The sequence below is a fragment of the Apodemus sylvaticus genome, chromosome 20, assembly GCF_947179515.1.
Source record: "Apodemus sylvaticus chromosome 20, mApoSyl1.1, whole genome shotgun sequence".
Taxonomy (NCBI): Eukaryota; Metazoa; Chordata; class Mammalia; order Rodentia; family Muridae; genus Apodemus; species Apodemus sylvaticus.
In genome coordinates, this window is record NC_067491.1 from 14,238,426 (window position 1) to 14,257,917 (window position 19,492).

The 19,492-nt window shown below is 43.3% G+C and overlaps 1 protein-coding gene across 1 annotated transcript in view; it reads left to right on the forward strand.

Annotated features, from left to right (window-relative positions):
- Positions 1–292: 292 nt before the first annotated feature.
- The window catches only part of Cand1 (cullin associated and neddylation dissociated 1), a 36,517-nt gene continuing 17,317 nt past the window's right edge, over positions 293–19,492 (forward strand). The window contains exons 1-2 of the mRNA XM_052164808.1: positions 293–741; positions 10,876–11,019. Coding sequence (XP_052020768.1) covers positions 674–741; positions 10,876–11,019 — 212 coding nt within the window. The 5' untranslated portion in view covers positions 293–673. The remainder of the gene's footprint in view (positions 742–10,875; positions 11,020–19,492) is intronic.

Genomic DNA, 19,492 nt, shown 5'->3' on the forward strand with positions numbered 1-19,492 from the left:
TTCTAAACGCATAAATCTTCCTTCTTAATGTCGTACGGAGGAGCAAGGAGCAATTTCGGAACCCCGGCCTTCTATGCTCACCGCCCGTCCTTTAACCGTCGCTTTAAGGTCTCGCGAGAAAAAGCCCTTGAGGCGTTGTCATTCCTCCCGAGAGGCGGCCCGCGCGAAGACAGACAGCCGACACAACCAATGGAATCGGCCCTGTAAACCGCGCCTGCGCAGAGTGCGCGGGGCAGCTCCGGTGAACTCCGACCCCGCCTCCCCGCAGCGCCCTGCGTCGGCCGCCCCCGCCCTCCCAGCGAAGGAGGCGGGCTTTGGCCTCTTGCCCTAGGGAGCGAGTGCGGAGGGAGTGGGAGCGAGACGGCCCGAACGCAAGTGTCTGGCTTCCCGGCGAGGCCCAGCCATCCGTCCCGCCGCCTATGAGCTCGTTGCCCCGCGAGCAGCGCCGTCGTTAGGCCGTCCCCGTCACTCTCTCTCGGCCTCCCCCTAGCCCCGGGCAGCCATTCCTCCCCCGTCCCCGTCTGGCCGGGGACTGGACGTCGTGTCGAAGCGCCTTCCCTAGTCCGCGTCGCGCTGCGACCCTGGAAGCGGGCGCCGCCGCCAACGAGAGGAGGAGCCCCGGCCGCGGGGCCCAGCAGCCACCGAGCCAGCAGGCGGGATCGAGGCCGGCAACATGGCGAGCGCTTCCTACCACATCTCCAACTTGCTGGAAAAAATGACATCCAGCGACAAGGACTTCAGGTGAGGCTGAAATCCGACCCTAACCCCACCTCGGGGGTAGGTGGAGGGCGGCCGCCGCCGGGGCCGCGCGACAGGCCGTGCCCCACCCCTCGGTCCGCGGGTCTCCTGCCACCCCCTCCCCCATCCCTCCACTAGGCCGTTGTCCGCTCCGGCCACCGGGGCTCCTCCGCGCCCCGGCGTCCCTGTCGCATCCTTTGTCCACCCCCAGGGACGCGTCCCAGGTAGCGCCCAGGGCCGAAGGCACCGGCTGCGCTGGGGAGGGAGTTTTGCCCGGTCGGGAGGCGTGCGGCCGGGCCTAGTTCCCCGGTCCTCCCGAGGCGCCAGGCCATCCTGCTGGTCTCCAGCCCAGGTTTTCCCGCGGCTGGGGATGGGTGCCGCGATCAACTTTGCCCAGGCCTCCGCCGATTGGATTGTGTACTTTTTCTTTGGATAATTCTTGTTCGCGAAGGTGGCAAGAAAGGGGGAGGGGAGCCCGACTTGGGGGGGGGGGAACTTGGCCTGCAGGGTTTTCCCGCCAGCATCCCTGTCACTTTCCTCCCGGTCGGATGGAATCCACGCAGGACGTTGGGGTTTCCGTCTCACATCCCGATACAAAGTCATGGCCAGAGGGCTGGATTGCCAAGCGAACGAATCTTGAAAAGAGAGGCTGGCGAGCCGTGAAGCTTAATCATAGAGTTGTGTTCTGCAAGACCTGAACTGTTGGTTCTGAATCTCGGGCATATCGAAGGTGTCATGTCTTCACACATTAGCCTCGTCTGTTTTTTTCCATGCTACACTGATTGTTAACATCCCACCCCCCACGCCAGTTGACCCTCTGTCAAAAGATAAGAGCTGTTTCTTTGATCCCTAAGTTTTTCTCTGTAATGCTTTGGGCCCTACAGTCTTTTGTGCATTTAAAAAGAACAAACAATCTTTGGTTAAAACTAGTCTAGGAGCTTGGTTTTTTTTGCTGTGTGAACTGCTTTAACACCTGAAGATTTGTCCAAATCCTATCTGAAGCAATTTTCCAATTTGTGAAGGGGGACCTGGGGAAAATAATGCCTTTGTTTCTAGTTAAAGTCATTAAAGTGCCGGGTTAGATACATGCAGGGTCGTTTCTCTGACTCAGAACCACCAAGAACTTTGGGGAGGGGGGGTGCCTAGGGATCTTCTGGGTCTTACATTTCCATTTTTTAAAGTTTTCCCTGAAGAAGATCTGGGAAGCAGAGAAAATGACATGTTTGGAGCGTTTTGAAGTTTTAGGTTTGGTTCTAGGTCCCAGAGTGAAGATTGAAGGGATTCGTTTTTAAGCTGTTGAGAGTTATGAGTTTGATTCCTTTTGGATCTTTGCTCACTCACAGTTGAAGTCTTGAATGAATGAATGAATGAATGAATGAATGAAAGAAACAGACATGCATTGTAAGCTCAGCTGTATAAGGTGTGGGTGTTATTCCCTCGGAGAGAGGGGACTTCCTGTAGAAGTGCTGAGTTTCTCTCTGATTCCATTTAACTTTTGCTTGAAGGCAGCACCTCAGCTGGGATCTTACAGTTTTGTTTTTATAACTATACAGACTCATGGATTGTTTTTGAAAGACTACAATCATTTCATGTGGTGATACTGCATATGCAACTATTAACTGAAGTAATTTCCTGTAAAAAAAAAAAAAGTGCACATCTGGGTTTTTGTTTTGAGAACTACTATGAAAGAAATAAGGATGCCTTGATGCCAGACTACAGGGATTTCTACCTTGGAGTGAGCCAAAGCACTGCCGAAAGTATTGCCATCTTTCTAGAATTTGGTGAATGTTTTCTTTGGTAAAAGTAACTTCCCTGAATTTAACATTATATACATATAATTATAAAGGGGCTGGAGAGATGGCTCAGAGGTTAAGAGCACAGACTGCTCTTCCAGAGGACCTGTTATTTAATCCTCAGAACCCATATGACATCTCACACCTGCCTGTAACTCCAGTTCCAGGGGAATCCAACATTCTTACACAAACATGTAGGCAAAATAAATTATATTTTAGCCATCTACTAACTCTCTGGGATCGAAGCACTCTATACATTAAATATTAAGCATTTTTCAAGATTAAAACATTTGAGCTTATGTTTTTTATATTTTCATTATATAGACATCACTTTTTAAAGTCGTGCTTGGTTCTCATTAGAAGTTTAGTTCTGATGTAAGTACCAAGATTTGTGTTAAATACTTTTAAATTGACAGAAGATTTGTAGGCAGGCTAATGAGCATTGTGTAATGTCTTTATGTGTGTGGGTTTTAGATAGCTGTTGTGTGGTTTTCTAGGGTGAACTTTGTAAGTGGCAGTGTCATGCCCCAATGTCAAGAGCTTCTTAGGCATGTTTGTAAGGAACGGCAATGTTTCCAGAAGGAAGAAAGACTATTCTCGTGGTGGAGAATTTGGCCTCCTAACAGTCCTGTATGACTTGCTGTAAATTGTGAGGTCCTGGGAAATGTATTTAATTTGAGATTAACTTTTCACTTATAAGAGGTTTGCATCATGTATAGTTATAAAATCTTGAGTATAGGTCTTTTTCGGTAACAATGCTGCTCATTGAGGAAGAAAAGGTAAACTTAAGCATAAACTTTAGGAATCTAAAAGACCTTTTTGTGGAATTTAAATCATGGTCTCATTTAATTGAAAAATATTTAATTTTAGTGTTTAGAATTTTAGTCGTGCTGACGTTGTGACTAAATGAAGTGAAGGGACTCAGTGAAGGAGGTGACATTTGTGTGTCCCCTTATCTAAGGTTGGTAGCGCCTGTACTTGGCTTTGGTTTGGGGAAATGATTTTTTTTTTTTAAATAATCAATGCTAATTCAGGTAACCCTCTAGAAGACAAGTCGTCATCCACTGTCAGTGTACCTTAGAGCAGTTGTTCTCATCTCGTCTTGCCCCTAAAAACAATGCACTCAGACACTACTCCTCCATATAAACTAGAGTTTATAGGTCCATATATACTAGTTACTTAGGTCCGTAGACCATTAGGAGTGTAAGAACTGAAGAATACAAATGAGTTGACCATCATCTGATTCTGTAGATACAGAGCGGAAGCTCAGGTAGAGATGCGCTGAGTATCAGTACTCTTCTTGTCAGTACTGGTAGGAACTAGGTGGTGACAGCTCGCTTTCATTTACCTTACCATAAGTGGATCAGACTATTGCAGAGAATGAAGAGGTTAAGAAAATGCTCTTATTTTATGCATAATAATATTTATGGTTCTTACGAGCTTTAGCTGCTTGGTTTTATTTATCCTTATTTCTGGTGCAGTTCGGAAACTGAGCCTGGGTTAAGGATCTACAGGTCAGCAAGTAGAGCTAGGACTTCTCTGCGTGAGTGCTTGGTGACTGCTCTGTGCTAGAGACGCTGAGTCAGGTCCTAAGTTTCAATTGCTTCTAAATTCATCTTGATGTGATGTTTAATTTCTTTAGCAGAGCTCTGAGTAGTTTGGACAGTATTGCTTATCCCCAGAAAATCTGCTTGTTGGATGGTTACAAGCGTATTGAAGAGTTAAATCATCTCCGTAATATGTAGGTGTCTGGTAGTAAGTGACAGAGAACACTAAAGTGAAGAGATTCCATATGTGTGGAGGGCTTTCAGTGAGGTCTTGCTAGTAAAAGTTTTGTTTTAAAGTTGTATTTAATGTACATCTGCATACCAGAAGGGGGCATCGGATTATGTGAAGGTTGTGAGTTATCATGTCGTTGCTGGGACTTGAACTCAGGACCTCTGGAAGGGCAGCCAGTGCTCTTAACCGCTGAGCCATCTTCTCCAGCCCTTTTTGATTTTTCGGATTATTTTGTGTATATGAATGTTTGCCTGTGTATATGTGTGTGCATCATGTGTGTACCTGGTGCCCTCAGATGTCAACAGAGAATACCAGAGCCCCTGGAACTAGAGTTACAGATGTTTGAGTGAAGGAGGACTGTGAAGATACCACGGACTACGTCCTCTGGAAGAGCAAACACGTGCTCTTTAACCCGAGACTCTGCAGCCCAGGGAAATCTGATCTCACCTGAGCACGCTTAGTTCCTGTGACAGCTGGCTTCTTTGAAAGCCTGAAATGCTTGAATGGCATCTTAGATCCAGGGTTAAAGAAGGAAGGACATGGGAGAATTTTGAGAAATCCCTTCAAGAAACTATTGTAAAACCAATTTCATGCTGCTTGGTGGAATTTTAAAATGACTTATGATGTTGCTAGTGATTTGTGGCAAAGTTTGTTTAGGTGTTTTAAATATGAGCAGATGTTTCTGTCTGAATACTTTAAGGTTAGTAAAGATCTAGGCCTGTAAAGAAACCCTAGGCTCTCAAGGCTGTTAAGGGAACTTGAGAGTTTATTGCAGAGCTGAAAATGTGGGTTTGCACGTTAAAATAAAAAGAAATAAAAGAACTACCAACTTGTTTGCCATTTAAGTTTTTTAAGGCGGATGATGGTTAGAGCTGACTTGATTTTCCTGTATGTTGATTTGTACAGCAGGATCAGCTGTGATTTGAATTCATTGCTGGAAGGGAGAGAAGGAATGTCATAGGCAACTTACAAAATTAGCAAAAATTAGTTTTGCTCATGTAGACAGATTATTCCAGGTTCATTCATAGCTCTGTAGTAAGGCATGGGAAAAGGACTGTATATACCTAAAATCTTTGAACGATAATTGATTGCTGGATGGTGCATTCCAGCCAGGTCACCTAGATTTCTGCTGTAGTTAAAAGTTTTGTTTATGTATGGAGGTGGTGAAAGTTCCTCACTGAACAACACATGTCCCTAGCATGGTTTCTGCTTCTCTGTGCTGTTACCTGGAATGAGTACATTCTCTTCAAGAAGCTTTCAATAATAAGAGCTTAATCCGAGTTTTCCTGCTGATGCTCGAGCCCACTCACCCCATCCCACCCCACCCCCAAATACTTACTGATCATTTGAGTAAACTGTCTTGCCTGAAGACTATGTTCACTTGGTAATTGCATAATTGGACTGGAAGTTAACGCTGAGGATCTTATATTCCCTCCTCCTGTCTTAATCTTCATTTTGGCTTATTGAATTAGTGTTTGCTGGAGATTGCAAGTAGAATAGCACTTTGATGCAGCTGTTCTCCCAGCCTTCCTGTAGTCCTGTAGGAAATACTTCTCAAATTAGTCTCTTGGTCTTCCTTCGTCCCCTCTAGAGCCTCGTTCACTTTGTCCAATAGAATTTCCCCCAACAAATCATAGCTGCTTCTTTTACTCTGACCACACAAAGAACTCAAAACTTATCTGATGTCTGAGCTTATTAAAGCCACTCTCCCAAAAATCCCATCAGTGACCTCATGTGATGGACTTAGTATAAGTTTTCTCTGCTCTTCTGTTTTATATTTAAGCACTGCTAGCACACTTGAACATCCCTGGTGTCATTTACTCTTCCTAAAGCTGTAGGTTTCTCAGAGGTCACTGGGAAGAACTTGTTTATTCAAGGACTGTTTGGAAGGGCATGAGGAAGCAGTTTTAAATTGCACCTCAGTAAATCCTTTGGGGGAGACCTTCCTAGTCAATGGAAAGCTGAATTGCTAGGAAGTACCCACGTTTCCTTCTAAAGGAAAGTAATTCTTTAAGAAGAGGGTGACTGTCATAGTTTCATTGTAGAGACTTATCTGCACTGGATGTTCTTTGAAATTGTTTAAGTCCAATGAAACGATATGCTTTAGGTGTAGCCATCAGCTCAGTTGGTAGTGGCTGTTCACTGCTCTTGCTGAAGATTAGAAGAGTATCCAGTCCTAGAGGTAAGCAGCTGCTCCTTTGTCATGGCGTGTAAAGGGGGTGCTGAGGTGTCACCTGCAGGTGACAGTGGCTGCACTGTGACAGTCAGACTCAGCCTCTGACTACTTGGCCTCACCTCTGCTCTTCCTCACTGTCCTAGCTAGTAGACCTAGCCTGCTGTCCGGGATGCATGCATCCATCCTCAGCTGCTCATGCAGTCAGGCCTCAAGTCTCCACTCACTCCTTTCTTATAGCGTGTCCTTCATTCCTGTATATAATCCATTCTGAAGAACTTTTAATTTTACCTCTTAAATTCAAGTTCAAGGAGTTAGCCCTTACTGTCTGTATGACATATCCTGGAAGAGTATATCCCTCAAATCTGAATCAACAGATACTACCCTGAACCATTGTCCATGAGAGACTGAAGTTTGGTTTCTGTGAGCCCCTGGCTCCTGCGTTTTCATTAGTTAAAATGTAAATAATTTTATGTCTACTTAAGTTTAAGAACACTTTATTTTACACAGTTGATTAAACATTGAACTCACAGTCAATAGCACTTTCAGTATATGCCTGAATGAAGCTTATGTAACACACTTTTCCAGAAGGCACTCCACAGCCCTTTGTATATAGAAATGCTAGATGGTGCTTCCAGTTATGCATGGGGCTATATTAACCAGCAAAGCCGTCAGCAGAAGTGTAAATGTGAACCATAAGGCACAACATCCGGAAGAGAGCTGTTTGCGGTGTGGAAGTTGACACCAGGAGTCCTCCTGGTGGAGGGTGTGTGGATGACTGTCATCACTTTCCAGCTGTCTGCATGGGGCTGCAGAGGAGGGGGAATATTTGTGTAGTTCTTACTAATAATTTAATAGTGAATTCCCAGGTGTAGCCTTGAGGAATATGGACTGTGTTTACAATTCCTATTTCTGTTAGTCACTCAGTCGACAGAGTCTTTAAAGCTTTAGAAGTTCCTATAACCTGTCTCTAGCCCAGCTAACTGATGTTTGGCTCTTTCCAGAGTGTTGGTTGTGATGATGGTTCCTCTGGAAAGCGCGTCCAGTCATTTCTCTTCCTGACTGTCTGTCCTGTACACCTTTTGGTAGCTTCCCATTGCACTTAGTCCAAAACCTGAAGTCCTGCTGTGTGATACAGATCTTTTAAATTCCTGTCTCTTGCTTACCTGGCATCATTTTTCTCCCCTTTCCAGAATAATTTTGTCTTCTCATTATGCCTCAGTTTTCCTTTCCTTGTGGAGCCCTTATTCCTTCCTGTTTACTGGACATCTTATCTGGATGTGGTCCTTTCTTGTGTGTGTGTGTGTGTGTGTGTGTATGCATAAGCATGTGTCTGGAGATGGGGATAAGGAATTAAATCTCTTGGAGCTAGAGTTAACAGTTGTAGCCACCTAGTGTGGGTGGGTGCTGGGATCCAAACTCTGGTCCTTAGACTAAGCACTCTTTATCTCTCCATCTGCAGTATTCTTGATGATACATTGCTTTACCCTCTAGTATTTATGTCAGTTCATAATTATGCAAATACTTGTTCATATATGGAGTTTTACAACTTAATATTCCCATTACTAGATTGTGCTGTAAATTCTGAAACAACAGGGACTTGCATCTGATTGGGCTAGCCCAAGTAACCTATAGCAGCCTGTAGAATGCCTGCCTGGTATGTTGATTGCTCGGTACATGGTTACTGAATACTTGCGGCCGTTTCCAGCATTAGCCTGCATTTCCATTATCTCTGATGAAATGACCAAGACCACTTGTTTCTATGTTCCAACACTGCACAGCCTAAACAGCCAGGCAGTCCTTTATTCCGAGAGGTGCTCTGCAGTTCCCGCCACCCGCTTTGCCTTGTGTGATGGGCTCAGATAGTCAGAGTAAGAGTTTGGTTAAGACAGGATCTCAAGTAGCTTTGTCTAACCTCAAACTCATTTGTCTGAGTGTGACCTTGACCCTGCTCCATCTGATCACACCTCCCAATTGACAGGTCATGAGAACCACAGAAGCATGCAAAAGACTAGGTAGACTAAGTGACTAACAGAAATAGGAAGGCCAAACACAGTCAGGCCTTATTCCTCAAGACTTACACACACCTGGGAATTCACTGTTAAATTAGTAATTGTAGGTGGGCATTGATATGCCAGGGTGCTTTTTATTTTTAGTAAGATGAGTATATTTGAAGCTTTAGATAAAACTAATAAACTCTTGAAAAAAAAATGTAAGGATGAGATTGTGTATGTGTCCCAGCAAATGAAGACTGTGTGTGTCATCTCTGCCTTTGAGGAAAAAAATGTATCCATTCTTTTCTCTAATAGAGCCATCAGAACCAGCACCTTGTCGTTTGAATGTATCCATTCTTCTATCCAGTGGAATGATCAGCACCCACAAACACCTTGTTATTTGGATTGTCTAGGGTTTTTTTTCCGTACATCCGATTATTATTGTGACTAATTGGACAGTTGGTATTATATAAACCATGAGAGGTTATAAAGTATTATTAAACATTTACTATATCTAAGGAGAGAGATTTAAAATGCTGTCACAGCTTTGTGTGATTGTTTGAAAAAGGATGGCCCCCATGGCTTCTATTTGGATGCTCAGTCACCAGGATGTGGAACTGTTGGTAAGGATCATACTGAGGAGGGGGTATGGCCTTGTTGGAGCAGTGTACCCCCATGCTCCCCTCTGAGATAATGACTCACATCCTGCGACTGTAAGCAGGCCCCTAGTTAAATGCTTTTCATTACTAGAGTTACCTTGGCCATGGTATCACTCCACAGCAGTAAAACAATTCTTATGTTTTACTTTATGACCAAGACATTCTTATACCTACATTTAAATGTGTTAGGCAGTTTCCCCACTTCGGAATATTAATTGAAACTTTGATTTTAATATTGTTTTATTTTATCATGGGAAGAGCTTCAGAAGTACCTGTCTAACTTATCAATGTGAACATAAGGTATTTTTTAGCAGTTTTATGGAACTTGACAAAAATTGAATTATGTGCTTTCATGTAGTTTAAAACTGATGTTGTTAAATGAATATTAATTCCTAATTATTAAAATTATCCTCGAAATTACCTTATATTAACCACTTACCAAATTGTCTTGCCACCATTACCACATAGTTTAGTGACCACGTTACCTGATTATCATCCTAGTTCTTTATAGTTATAGATGGGTTTCTCAGTTTAAAAGAGATTTTTTTGGCATTTAACCAATAAATTTTCTTTAACCTAGATGGGGAGCGAGGAGGAAAACTAACACTTTACATTTTCCTCTACTGAATATTGAACTCTTTTATTAAATCAGAGATCAAATGGTAGACCACTGTTGTTGTTTTGTTTTTTTTTTTTCTCAGTCTGTTTGGTTTTAAATCTTTGTCTATGGTTCTTTTGTAAAGTTTTTGTATTATTTTGATTTTGTGTGTGTGTGTGTGTGTGTGTGTGTGAGAGAGAGAGAGAGAGAGAGATTGTTTGCCTGCATGTATGTCTGTACTGCACACATGCCTGGTGCCCACAGAGGTCAGAACAGTGTCAGATCCTGTGGCATTGGACAGGTGTGAGCTGTCATGTGGCTTCCAGGGCCCAAATCCAGGTCCTCTGGGAAAGCAATAAGTTCTCTTAACTGCTGAGCCATGTCTCCAGCCCCTGCCTTGTTCTCAGGGGAAGGAGGAATACTTCCTAGTGGAGAAACTCTAGGATTGCTTCTTCACTGTTTTGATAGCCCATTTTGATAACTAGTAATTTGTATATGTATTCAGTTACTTGTAGTGTGTAATCCCCCAGTTCAACATTCATTATATTCAAGGAAGATATTCTTAGTATTTGTGCTTAAGATTATTGTAAATAAAATCAAATCCCATGCAAAGAACATGGCGCTTTCTCCCACACCTCACAAAGTTAATGAGAATGGAAGAATGTCCTATTAGTAAATTTGGAATCAAGATTGATCTGGGGATAATCATTTTTTGGCTAGTGTCTTGATGTAGGAGCCTGTTAGAACTTTGAAGTGACTCTCTGAGGGGCTGAGGAGGCGGCCGGCATATGAGAGGTTGAGAATGTGTTGCTCTTGCAAAGGACCAGTGCCCACACAGTGGCTCACAACCATATCTGTATTCCCAGTTCCAGGAGATCCAACTGGCACACATGTAGTGAACATACATGCATGCAGGCAAACCATTCATACACATAAATAAAAATTGTAAGTGCCTATTTGTTTTTTAAGTATATTCTGTTATCCTTTTCTTTGTGGCATTTAAATTTTTCTCTGTAGACTTACTTAGTTGAGTTTTTATAATATACTATGATCCTTGTGCAAAAGAAAACACCACTAAATGTGAAAATCAGTGCTTTAATGATCTAAATTCTTTTTATTAACAAATGTTCATTGTTGACAGGTTTATGGCTACAAATGATCTGATGACAGAACTGCAGAAAGACTCCATCAAGCTGGATGATGACAGCGAACGGAAAGTGGTGAAGATGATTCTGAAGTTGCTGGAGGATAAGAACGGGGAAGTGCAGAACTTAGCTGTCAAATGGTGAGCTGGCTCTACTGCTCAACCCGCTCGGCTGATATGTTCTAAGGCTGATGCCGTCTTCCTTCTCCAGAACGCTTCCTTCTGGGATCTTGGAATCACTAGTAAATGTTGACTGAGTGCATATGATTAATACAGGATATTTCCATAGCAGAATCTAAATTGTTAGTGTAGCCTTTCATGAGATTATTAACTATTCTTCTAACAAGGCCACACCTACTCCAACAAGCCCATGAGAGAAATCAAGAGACAGTGCATTATTTTTGGTCTGTGTTTGAAAGTCCTACTTTAGTTGAACTGAAGTTTAAAACCAGAGATTTGCTGGGCAGTGGTGGTGCATGCCTTTAATCCTAGCACTTGGGAGGCAGAGGCAGGTGGATTTCTGAGTTCGAAGACAGCCTGGTCTGTAGAGTGAGTTCAGGACAGCCAGCGCTACACAGAGAAACCCTGTCTTGAAAAAACCAAAAACAAAAGTTGAAGAGATTGTGGAACTGGGACTGCTGCTTGGCCGTAGAGTTCTCGCTCAGCGTAGGTGTCACTAGTCACCCTGACACTAAAAACAATAGATCCGTAAAGAGCTTAGTATGCAAGCAGATAGGACTGTCCAATTAGTTTTTCTCTTGCAATAATAAATCACCAGCTAAAGGCAACTTGGAAGGTTTTTATTTCATCAGAGGTTACAGTCCATCATGGAGCAAAGCTAAGACGGGATACAAGGCTTAACGCAGAAACTTCAGGTGAAGCTACTGGCTTTCTCTTGGGTCACATTCAGCTACTTTTCTTACTCGGCCCAGGCCAGCTGCTGAGGGATGATCTGCTTACTGATAATCCTGCCCACCATGGCTGACCCTTGACATCACTTGACAATCAAGAAGATGCCCATTGCACTGCCCGCCCACGGGCCAGTTCTGTGAAGGCAGTTCTTCAATTGAGGTTCCTTCTTCATTTTTTCAAGTTCCCAAGGTCACACATAATTGCTAGAACAAAAGTCATGGTCGTGACTAATTAATAACTGATTCTTGGAGAAAAAAGTGATTTCTATATGAATGGCTGAACACTTTATGGAGTACATTGTCAGGGAACTTGATTGCCACCCAAAAGAAAGGTTGAAAAGTCCACAAATCCCTTTTGACTTAAGTGTTTACTGCTGTGAACAGACACTATGACCAAGGCAGCTCTTATAGGGACAACATTTCATTGGGGCTTGCTTACAGTTCAGAGTTCAGTCCATTATCATCAAGGCAGGAGCATGGTAGCATCCAGGCAGGCATGATACAGGAGGAGCTGAGAGTTCTACATCTTGTTCCAAAGGCAAACTGAAGATTGGGAGGGTGAAGAGATTTAGGTTAATTACTTTAACAAAGGAAGTCTCAAAACAGCCTGGTGTAAATTCAGTTGTGTGGTTACTAAAGTTCACTCTTACGAGGAACATTTTAATGGAAAGGAGCAAGCTGAGAAAGGAAAATATAAAGTATATGGTTCAAGTAATAAAGAGGCACGAGGAAGTAAAATGAAGTTGAAACCTATGTTCAAGGAGATAAACAGATTAAGGGAGTAGTTAGTTTGGGGTAAGATCCAGCCCAGCTGAGCTTAGGTCCAAGAGTGACTAGGTCCAAGACGGTACACACCCTTGATCCAGCATTCAGGAGACGGAGAGCCATGCAGATTTTCTCTGGGTTCAGGTTCGGTTTACAGATCTAGTTCCAGGGCAGCTAAGCTGAGGCAGTAAAGGCGTTGGAAAACAGAAAAAAGCTGATGGCAGTGTAATAGAATATGTTAGAACCTATGGATATGAGGAGCCATGCTCCAGCAAAACTGCACAACTCTGGCCATGCGGCTCTGGCTTCAGAGTCGAGAATAGAAGGGACTAGTGAGACAGTTTGCTGGAGCTAAGAAATTAAGAAGAGACCAGAATTACTGAGGTGAAATCTTCTGGGAAGTGTTTTCTGAGAACACAAAGAAAATGTGTTCCAGATGTAGCCAAAGGCTGTACCTCATATTCAGCTGAACTAGATACTGTGTAAGGAGAGTCACCCAGGTGGTGTACTGGTTTTGAAGGCATGAAGGGTTTATAGAGAGCAGCTGAGGCTTGGCACTGTGAGAGGCCAGGGAAGGCCGTTGGTGAAGGTGCAGTTGACAGCTCAGAACTGAAGGATCATGCAAAGAAGTTGAGGCTTGGCACTATGAAAAGAGCCTATGAGAGCTCGTGATGGCTCAGCGGTTAAGAGCACTGACTGCTCTTCCAGAGGTCCTGAGTTCAAATCCAGCAATTACATGGTGGCTCACAACCATCTGCAAGGGGATTTGATGCCCTCTTCTGGGGTGTCTGGAGACAACTACAGTGTACTCATATACATAAAATAAATCTTAAAAAAAGAGAGAGAAAGAAAAGAGCCTGTTGAGAGGCTATTGGTCAAGCCTAGTTGCAGCAGAAGCCCCCAGTATACTGGAGATGCCAGAACCATGGCATGATCACCAAGAGCAGCAACAGCAGCAGGGAGTGGAGTGGAGAGGACTCGGCCAGAGCCTAGAGTGCTCTAGAGGGCAGAGCTGGAGGACCCCAGATGCTGGGACAAGAAGCTGTAATGTTGAAGCTGCCTTAGAGACCCCAAGATGTTTGAGATGCCAGAGCTGTGGGATACCTGCTGAGGAAAGCTGCTAACAGGGACTGGCACCAGCCAAAGAATTGTGCAGCAGTCAACAAAGCTGAAAGGAGATGGAGATCTGAAGAGTGCTTTCACATCAGACATGGAGATGCAGAATTTGGAGTATGCCCAGGTGGTTTTTGGCCTTCTTTATTGAAGTATTTAGTCACTATGACATTCTGGAATGGCAGAGGAAGCCATATTCTTAACCAAAATATTACAAAAACAGTTTCTAGGCCACATACTAATATTCTTCTCCATTAAAACCTCTTCGGCCATCAGGCCTAGACAGTTCAAATCACCCTCAGCACCACCATCTTCCATGGTTGGCTCATTGTCCCCGCTTAAAGCGGGTGGTTTTAGTACAGATAGAAGTAGTATCATTCTGGAACACTGACTAAATCTGAAAATGTGTCAGACTTAATCCAGTTATTCTAATTACTGATAATGCATTTTGACTAAAAGTAACAATAAAAAGAGAAACCAGAGCTCAGACCAACTTAATACTTAAATTACAACACGTTAATATTGAAACTAGGGTACCACATACCAGGCATTTCCCCGAGAATGTAAGGGTGAGGAGGGCTGTCTGCTTGCATAGCTATTCTGTCCAGTTAGCTGGTCACAGGAACAGACAATCTTGTTAATTGTGAAGACATTGTTAAGATCCTACACTGGGACTGGATTTCCTCTTGAAAGAATTTGTCATCTATTTCAGTAAAACAGTTGAGAATATAGGAATTGCTAGGTTCTTGGTTGGAAGTTCTGGCAAGGCAGCACAGCTAGACTCTTGTTCCCTGACTGAAGGGAGACTCTACCCATCTGTTCACAGAAGGTTGTCTTCAGCTGAGAGCACAGTAGCTTCCGGAGGGACACACATGGGACAGGGAGGCAGGGAGTGGGGTGGCAGATGTCACAGCTAGATGACCCTCAAATCTGTAGGTTTTTCTTTAACGTTAAAATTTGAACCAGCTAATATGGTGCAACCGAATTCACACTTAGGGATGAGGTTAGCCCTGGTGTGTTTTGAGGCAATGAACCACTGTAAAACAAGAGATAAGTTTCTGTTAGAAGAATCTAAAGTAGCTGCTCACTTCTTCATATAAAACTCAGTTTTTTATATAACTATTTGTAGTCTGAGGAGAAGATACCTGCTTATTACTCTGTCTGAAGAACAAAATTCTTAGAAGGAAACTGGCAAGAGCAGTAACAGTGGAGACTCGAGCAGAGAGCTGTTGGACATAGGTTACAATTGTTACGTTGTCCAAACTTGAGGAGGGGCAGACTAGGAGAGAGTGTTAGTGCACCAGAGCCTGTCATCTGCAGTGGGGTGGGGGACAAATGAGTTTGTTTCCTACTTTTGTCACAAGGCCAAATATTTACAAGATTAAGTATCTACTAAGTATTAGAAGGAGCCATTAAGAACACTGACTCCTCTGTCACAGGACCCACATTTGATCCCTGGCGCCCACATGGCGGTCGGTACACAGCCTTCTCTAGCTCCAGTTCCAGGGCATCTGGCCCCCTCTTCTGACTTGTAGGCACAAAACACCCATAAATATAAAAATAATTGAATCTTTAAAAAAAATTTAGGTGGTAGAATCCAACCACAGAGGATTCAGAGTCTAGCTTTGCTTCCTAAGTGAGTAACTGCTGAAGTTTAAACTCTAATGATCTCTACTCTCTGGGGCTGGGAGGTCTCTTTGGGTGTGTGGAGCCTATTGGAAATTTAGTCAGGCCATGTATGAAGGTGAATTTGTATAGTGGGAAATAGAAGTCATTGGTTTTATTTTGATATACTTAGGAAAGAAATGTTAATTGGTAACAAAGAAAAGACATTGCCTGTGTGGTTAGAAGACGTCTGAGTAGAGAGCCGTGTCTGGAAAGTAAAGCTGTGGTGGGGTGTTCTAGACTGCAAGACGGAAGTGCAAGGGAGGCTCAGTGGACGGAGCCTTCCTTACAGGTGACAAGCCTTCCTTGGTCCTTAGGAAACGAGGGGGACAGCAGAAGCAGATAGCCCCAGGCAGCTGGATCATGCATGAGGATATTCGATAAGCATGTGTGCGTGTGTGGACTGATTCTGGAATGTGCTCACGGTGAGGGGTGAGGAGGGGGTCAGCCTGTAATACCCGTGCACGTCCAGGGGCTGGGCTTTGTGGTCATTTCAGCATCAATTTTAGTGATTTATCACAGCTGTGTGTAGCTCTACTTTAACAAAGCTAAAGGGATTTTCCTCCCCTGCTGGTACTGCTATTGTTTTAATTTTTAATTTTTTAACAAAATAAAGTATAAGAAAAAATGAAAGCCATCATATCAGAGTTAGACAAGCCAACAGAAAAATAAAAGAGCTCTGAGAACAGGCTCCAGAGCCAGGGACCCACTCATTCATACAGAACTAAGGATATGTCTGCATGTCTCAGAACAGTATTACAGCAAGAACTAAGGATATGCAGGGCGCCCAGTGCGGCCAGGGAGACCCTGGGTGGCTAGGGACCGTCCCCGCTTTTGGAATTGGGCTTATCTTTATTATCAAGTTGTAGGGTTTTTAAAACATTTTTTTAATCCATTAACACATTAATTTTGTAAAATCTTCTAATTTGATGACCTTTGGTTGTTCATTTTGCTCTTTTGTTCATTTGTTTGATTTAACTTGTAATGTATTTATTTTCTGGATAGTGATGTGTCCTAAGAAATACTTGGTTGGTTTACAAAGATTTCTCCGAGTTGTTACAGTTTTTGTTTCGATATTTAGTTTTGAGACTGTGTGGAACTAATTTTGTGGAAAGTATAAAGTCAGAACTGTTCGCTTCTTCCGGTGTGGGTAGGTAGCTGCTGCCCGTGGGCTGGAAACACCGTCCTTTCTTCACTGAGTTGAAGACACAATTTATCTTGCATCTTTGAAAAAAAAATCAATGAGTATAAAAGTGTGTGCTTTAGACTTTTGTGCTCTATCGACCCATCTGTCTGTTCTGACAACCGTATTGTGCCGTTGGCTGCCATTGTTGAGGCCTCCCTCCCTGCTGCTCACCTTTAGACCAGCTCACATTCTAGGTTTTGCTGTTTTTTTCTGTTGTTTGTTAGGACTTACCTGGAATTTTCTTTTTTACCTTTTAACTTTCTAACCTAAACAAACATAGTTATAAATTTCACTTTAAGCATACTTTTAGGTACATTCAACAGTTTTGTTCTCAAACCTTTACATTGTTTTAATGTCTGTGTGTGTGTGTGTGTGTGTGTGTGTGTGTGTGTGTGTGTGTATGTGTGTGTGTTGTACATACATATGGCTGTGATTGTAGGCCAGAAGCAGCTGAGGGTTACCTTCTTTACACGCTTACCTATTTTTCCCTCAAGACTGTCTTACTGTCTTACTGTCTGTACTGCAGCTCACTAGATAGACGAGGCTGGCCTTCAACTCACAGAGATCCACCTGCTGGGATTAAGGCATGTGCCACTATGCCCAGGTTGTTCTTGGCTTTTTGAGACGTCTCTCTATGTAATTGGAGCTCACAGCTGCCTGCCTGCCTCCGCAAACCCACTTTCCACCCACCTTTTTAAGACAGGCCATCTAAGGATGCTGCCTGAGCAGTGAGCTCCAGGGCTCCCAGGCATTGACAGCCCTGCCTGGCTTTAGGGGTCCGGACGTGGCTCCTCATGCCAGCTCGGAACAGCCATTACCCTAGCCTTCCTCCTATCTTCCATCCGTTAAGGAAATGTAGAATCATCCTGGGGGTGTGGGGGTGCCTGTTAATGGTTTTTAGTTTGCTTCCACTGGAGTCATAAACTGCATTCGTAAGGTTTTTCAGGGCACTCACCTTTTTAAAATGTGAGTTTGCCATATGGTAGGTCTTCATTGATCCATATGTACTTGAAAAGAAAGTTGGTGTTACTGGTTAAGTGGGGAGCAACATAGTTGCTGGTATTAGATTTGTATCTTCTCTGGTGTTGGGTTTGAGTTATCTGTTGACTGAGAGGAATCTTAAGATTTCCAACTGTGCTGCTGGTTTGGCATTTCTCGTAGTAATACCAATTTTCTTTGCGTGAATTTTAAAAGTATATGCTCTTAAAGATGAAATTACTGCTATTTGTTTAAACAATGAGGAAGCCTTTATTCATACTCAGCAGTCAGTTGTGATAAGTGTGAAAATTATGAAGTAGGGGAGAGGGCTGGGATTCACATGGGAATGAAAGTCCAAGTGAGGATTTTATAGCTAACACTCAGGAGGAGAAAGTTAGGAGATGGAAAATAACACAGGAGACACTCGTAGCAAATTCTTCCTTACTGCGTGGCTCTGCACACATGCCCACCAGAGCAAAGGGGTGGGGGAGGGGGCATTTATTATAAAGAGAACTCTGGGGACCTGGGTAAAAGTGGGCCCCTTAGTCAGTGGTTAGGCGTGCACATTTTAAGTTGCTAGGACTTTTTGATGTTTGACTGTTTATAGTGCAGGAGGATTGGGTAGGTAGGTTTTGTTGATCTCTGTTGGACTCCCACGTACCCCAGCCCTCATGGTTATTTAAGCAGTGATACTTGAAGTGATCCTGGGACCTTCGGGGGCAGTCTCTTGCCTGAAAGGTTCAAACTGTCACTACAGATACTGCAGATACTTGCATTCTTCATTGATGCGCTTGTTCTTACAAATGCACACGTAATTATCCAGAGGAAACATGGCCTGCTTCCTCAGCATAGTGAGTACAAAAATGTAATGCAAATCTCAGTTCTTAAACCTCCCACAAAGGAAGTTTTAAAAAATATAAGGTAGTGGTCTTTACTGTTTTTTAGGATACAGTTTGTTAATGTTTATTGCCGATGTGAAATGGATTTATTTTCTATGTGGGTTGGGTGTGGCGTGCGTGCACTGGCATGCACATGCATGCATATAGCAAGCACTTTTTTAGCAGAGCCATCTCTCTGGCCTCTGACTTACTTCATTTAGTATGCATTCCATTTGCTGTAGTTTCTGGTCACCATTACAAGTGTTGTCTTATTTTAAATATGTCCGTGGTGTGTTTTAGACACGGTTATGCCTGCTATCACTATGCTCTTCCCATCCGCAGACCAGGCCCTGCTGCCACCAAGTCTCAGGACTGTCGCTAGCCCTTTTAGTTGATTGGAGTCTTGCTGAAGTATGGCTGAGAGCTATTGAAGTCTTCTTTCCCAATGTATTAAGTCTGCCCTGATGCACAAGTATTACAAGTATCACATTCTATTGAAATTTTAGGAAATTGTAAAATAGTGCCTTTATATTTCATAGGAGTTTTTTTTTTACCTCCCCAGCTTGATAGTAAATCTTCAGTTACAGGGTTTGCACCTTCTTCATCACGAATCTTGAATAACAATGGTTTCTTGATGAAAATTCATATACCGAGGATGCCTGCTGTGTGCTAGAATGTGGGCAGGCCTTCTTTATCCTTGTGGAGGGGTTCGAATGGCAGGAGTGATAAAAACATTAACAAGTTGTGTAGTGTGTTTTTTAAGCACACAGTAGGTCTAGAAGTTTTCATTATGCTTTAAATTTTAGATGAGAAATTAAACTAGAACAATAACAAGAAAGGTCAAAATGTGCAACATTGAATGGACCTTTTCCTATAGGTGATCCTGCTGGGAACAGACTGTGATGATTAGAGGTGTGTGTGTGTGTGTGTGTGTGTGTGTGTGTGTGTGTGTGTGTGTAAGTGAAGGGTTGGTGTGCAGGATAGACGTCATCTTCAGTGCCTTACTTACAGCAGTTACTCTGCTGGAAATCACTAGAGAACCACTGGAAACCGCTGCACTGGTCACTTGCCCTTTGTGCTTATTTTGTGATCCGTAGTTGGATCCACAAAATCCAACT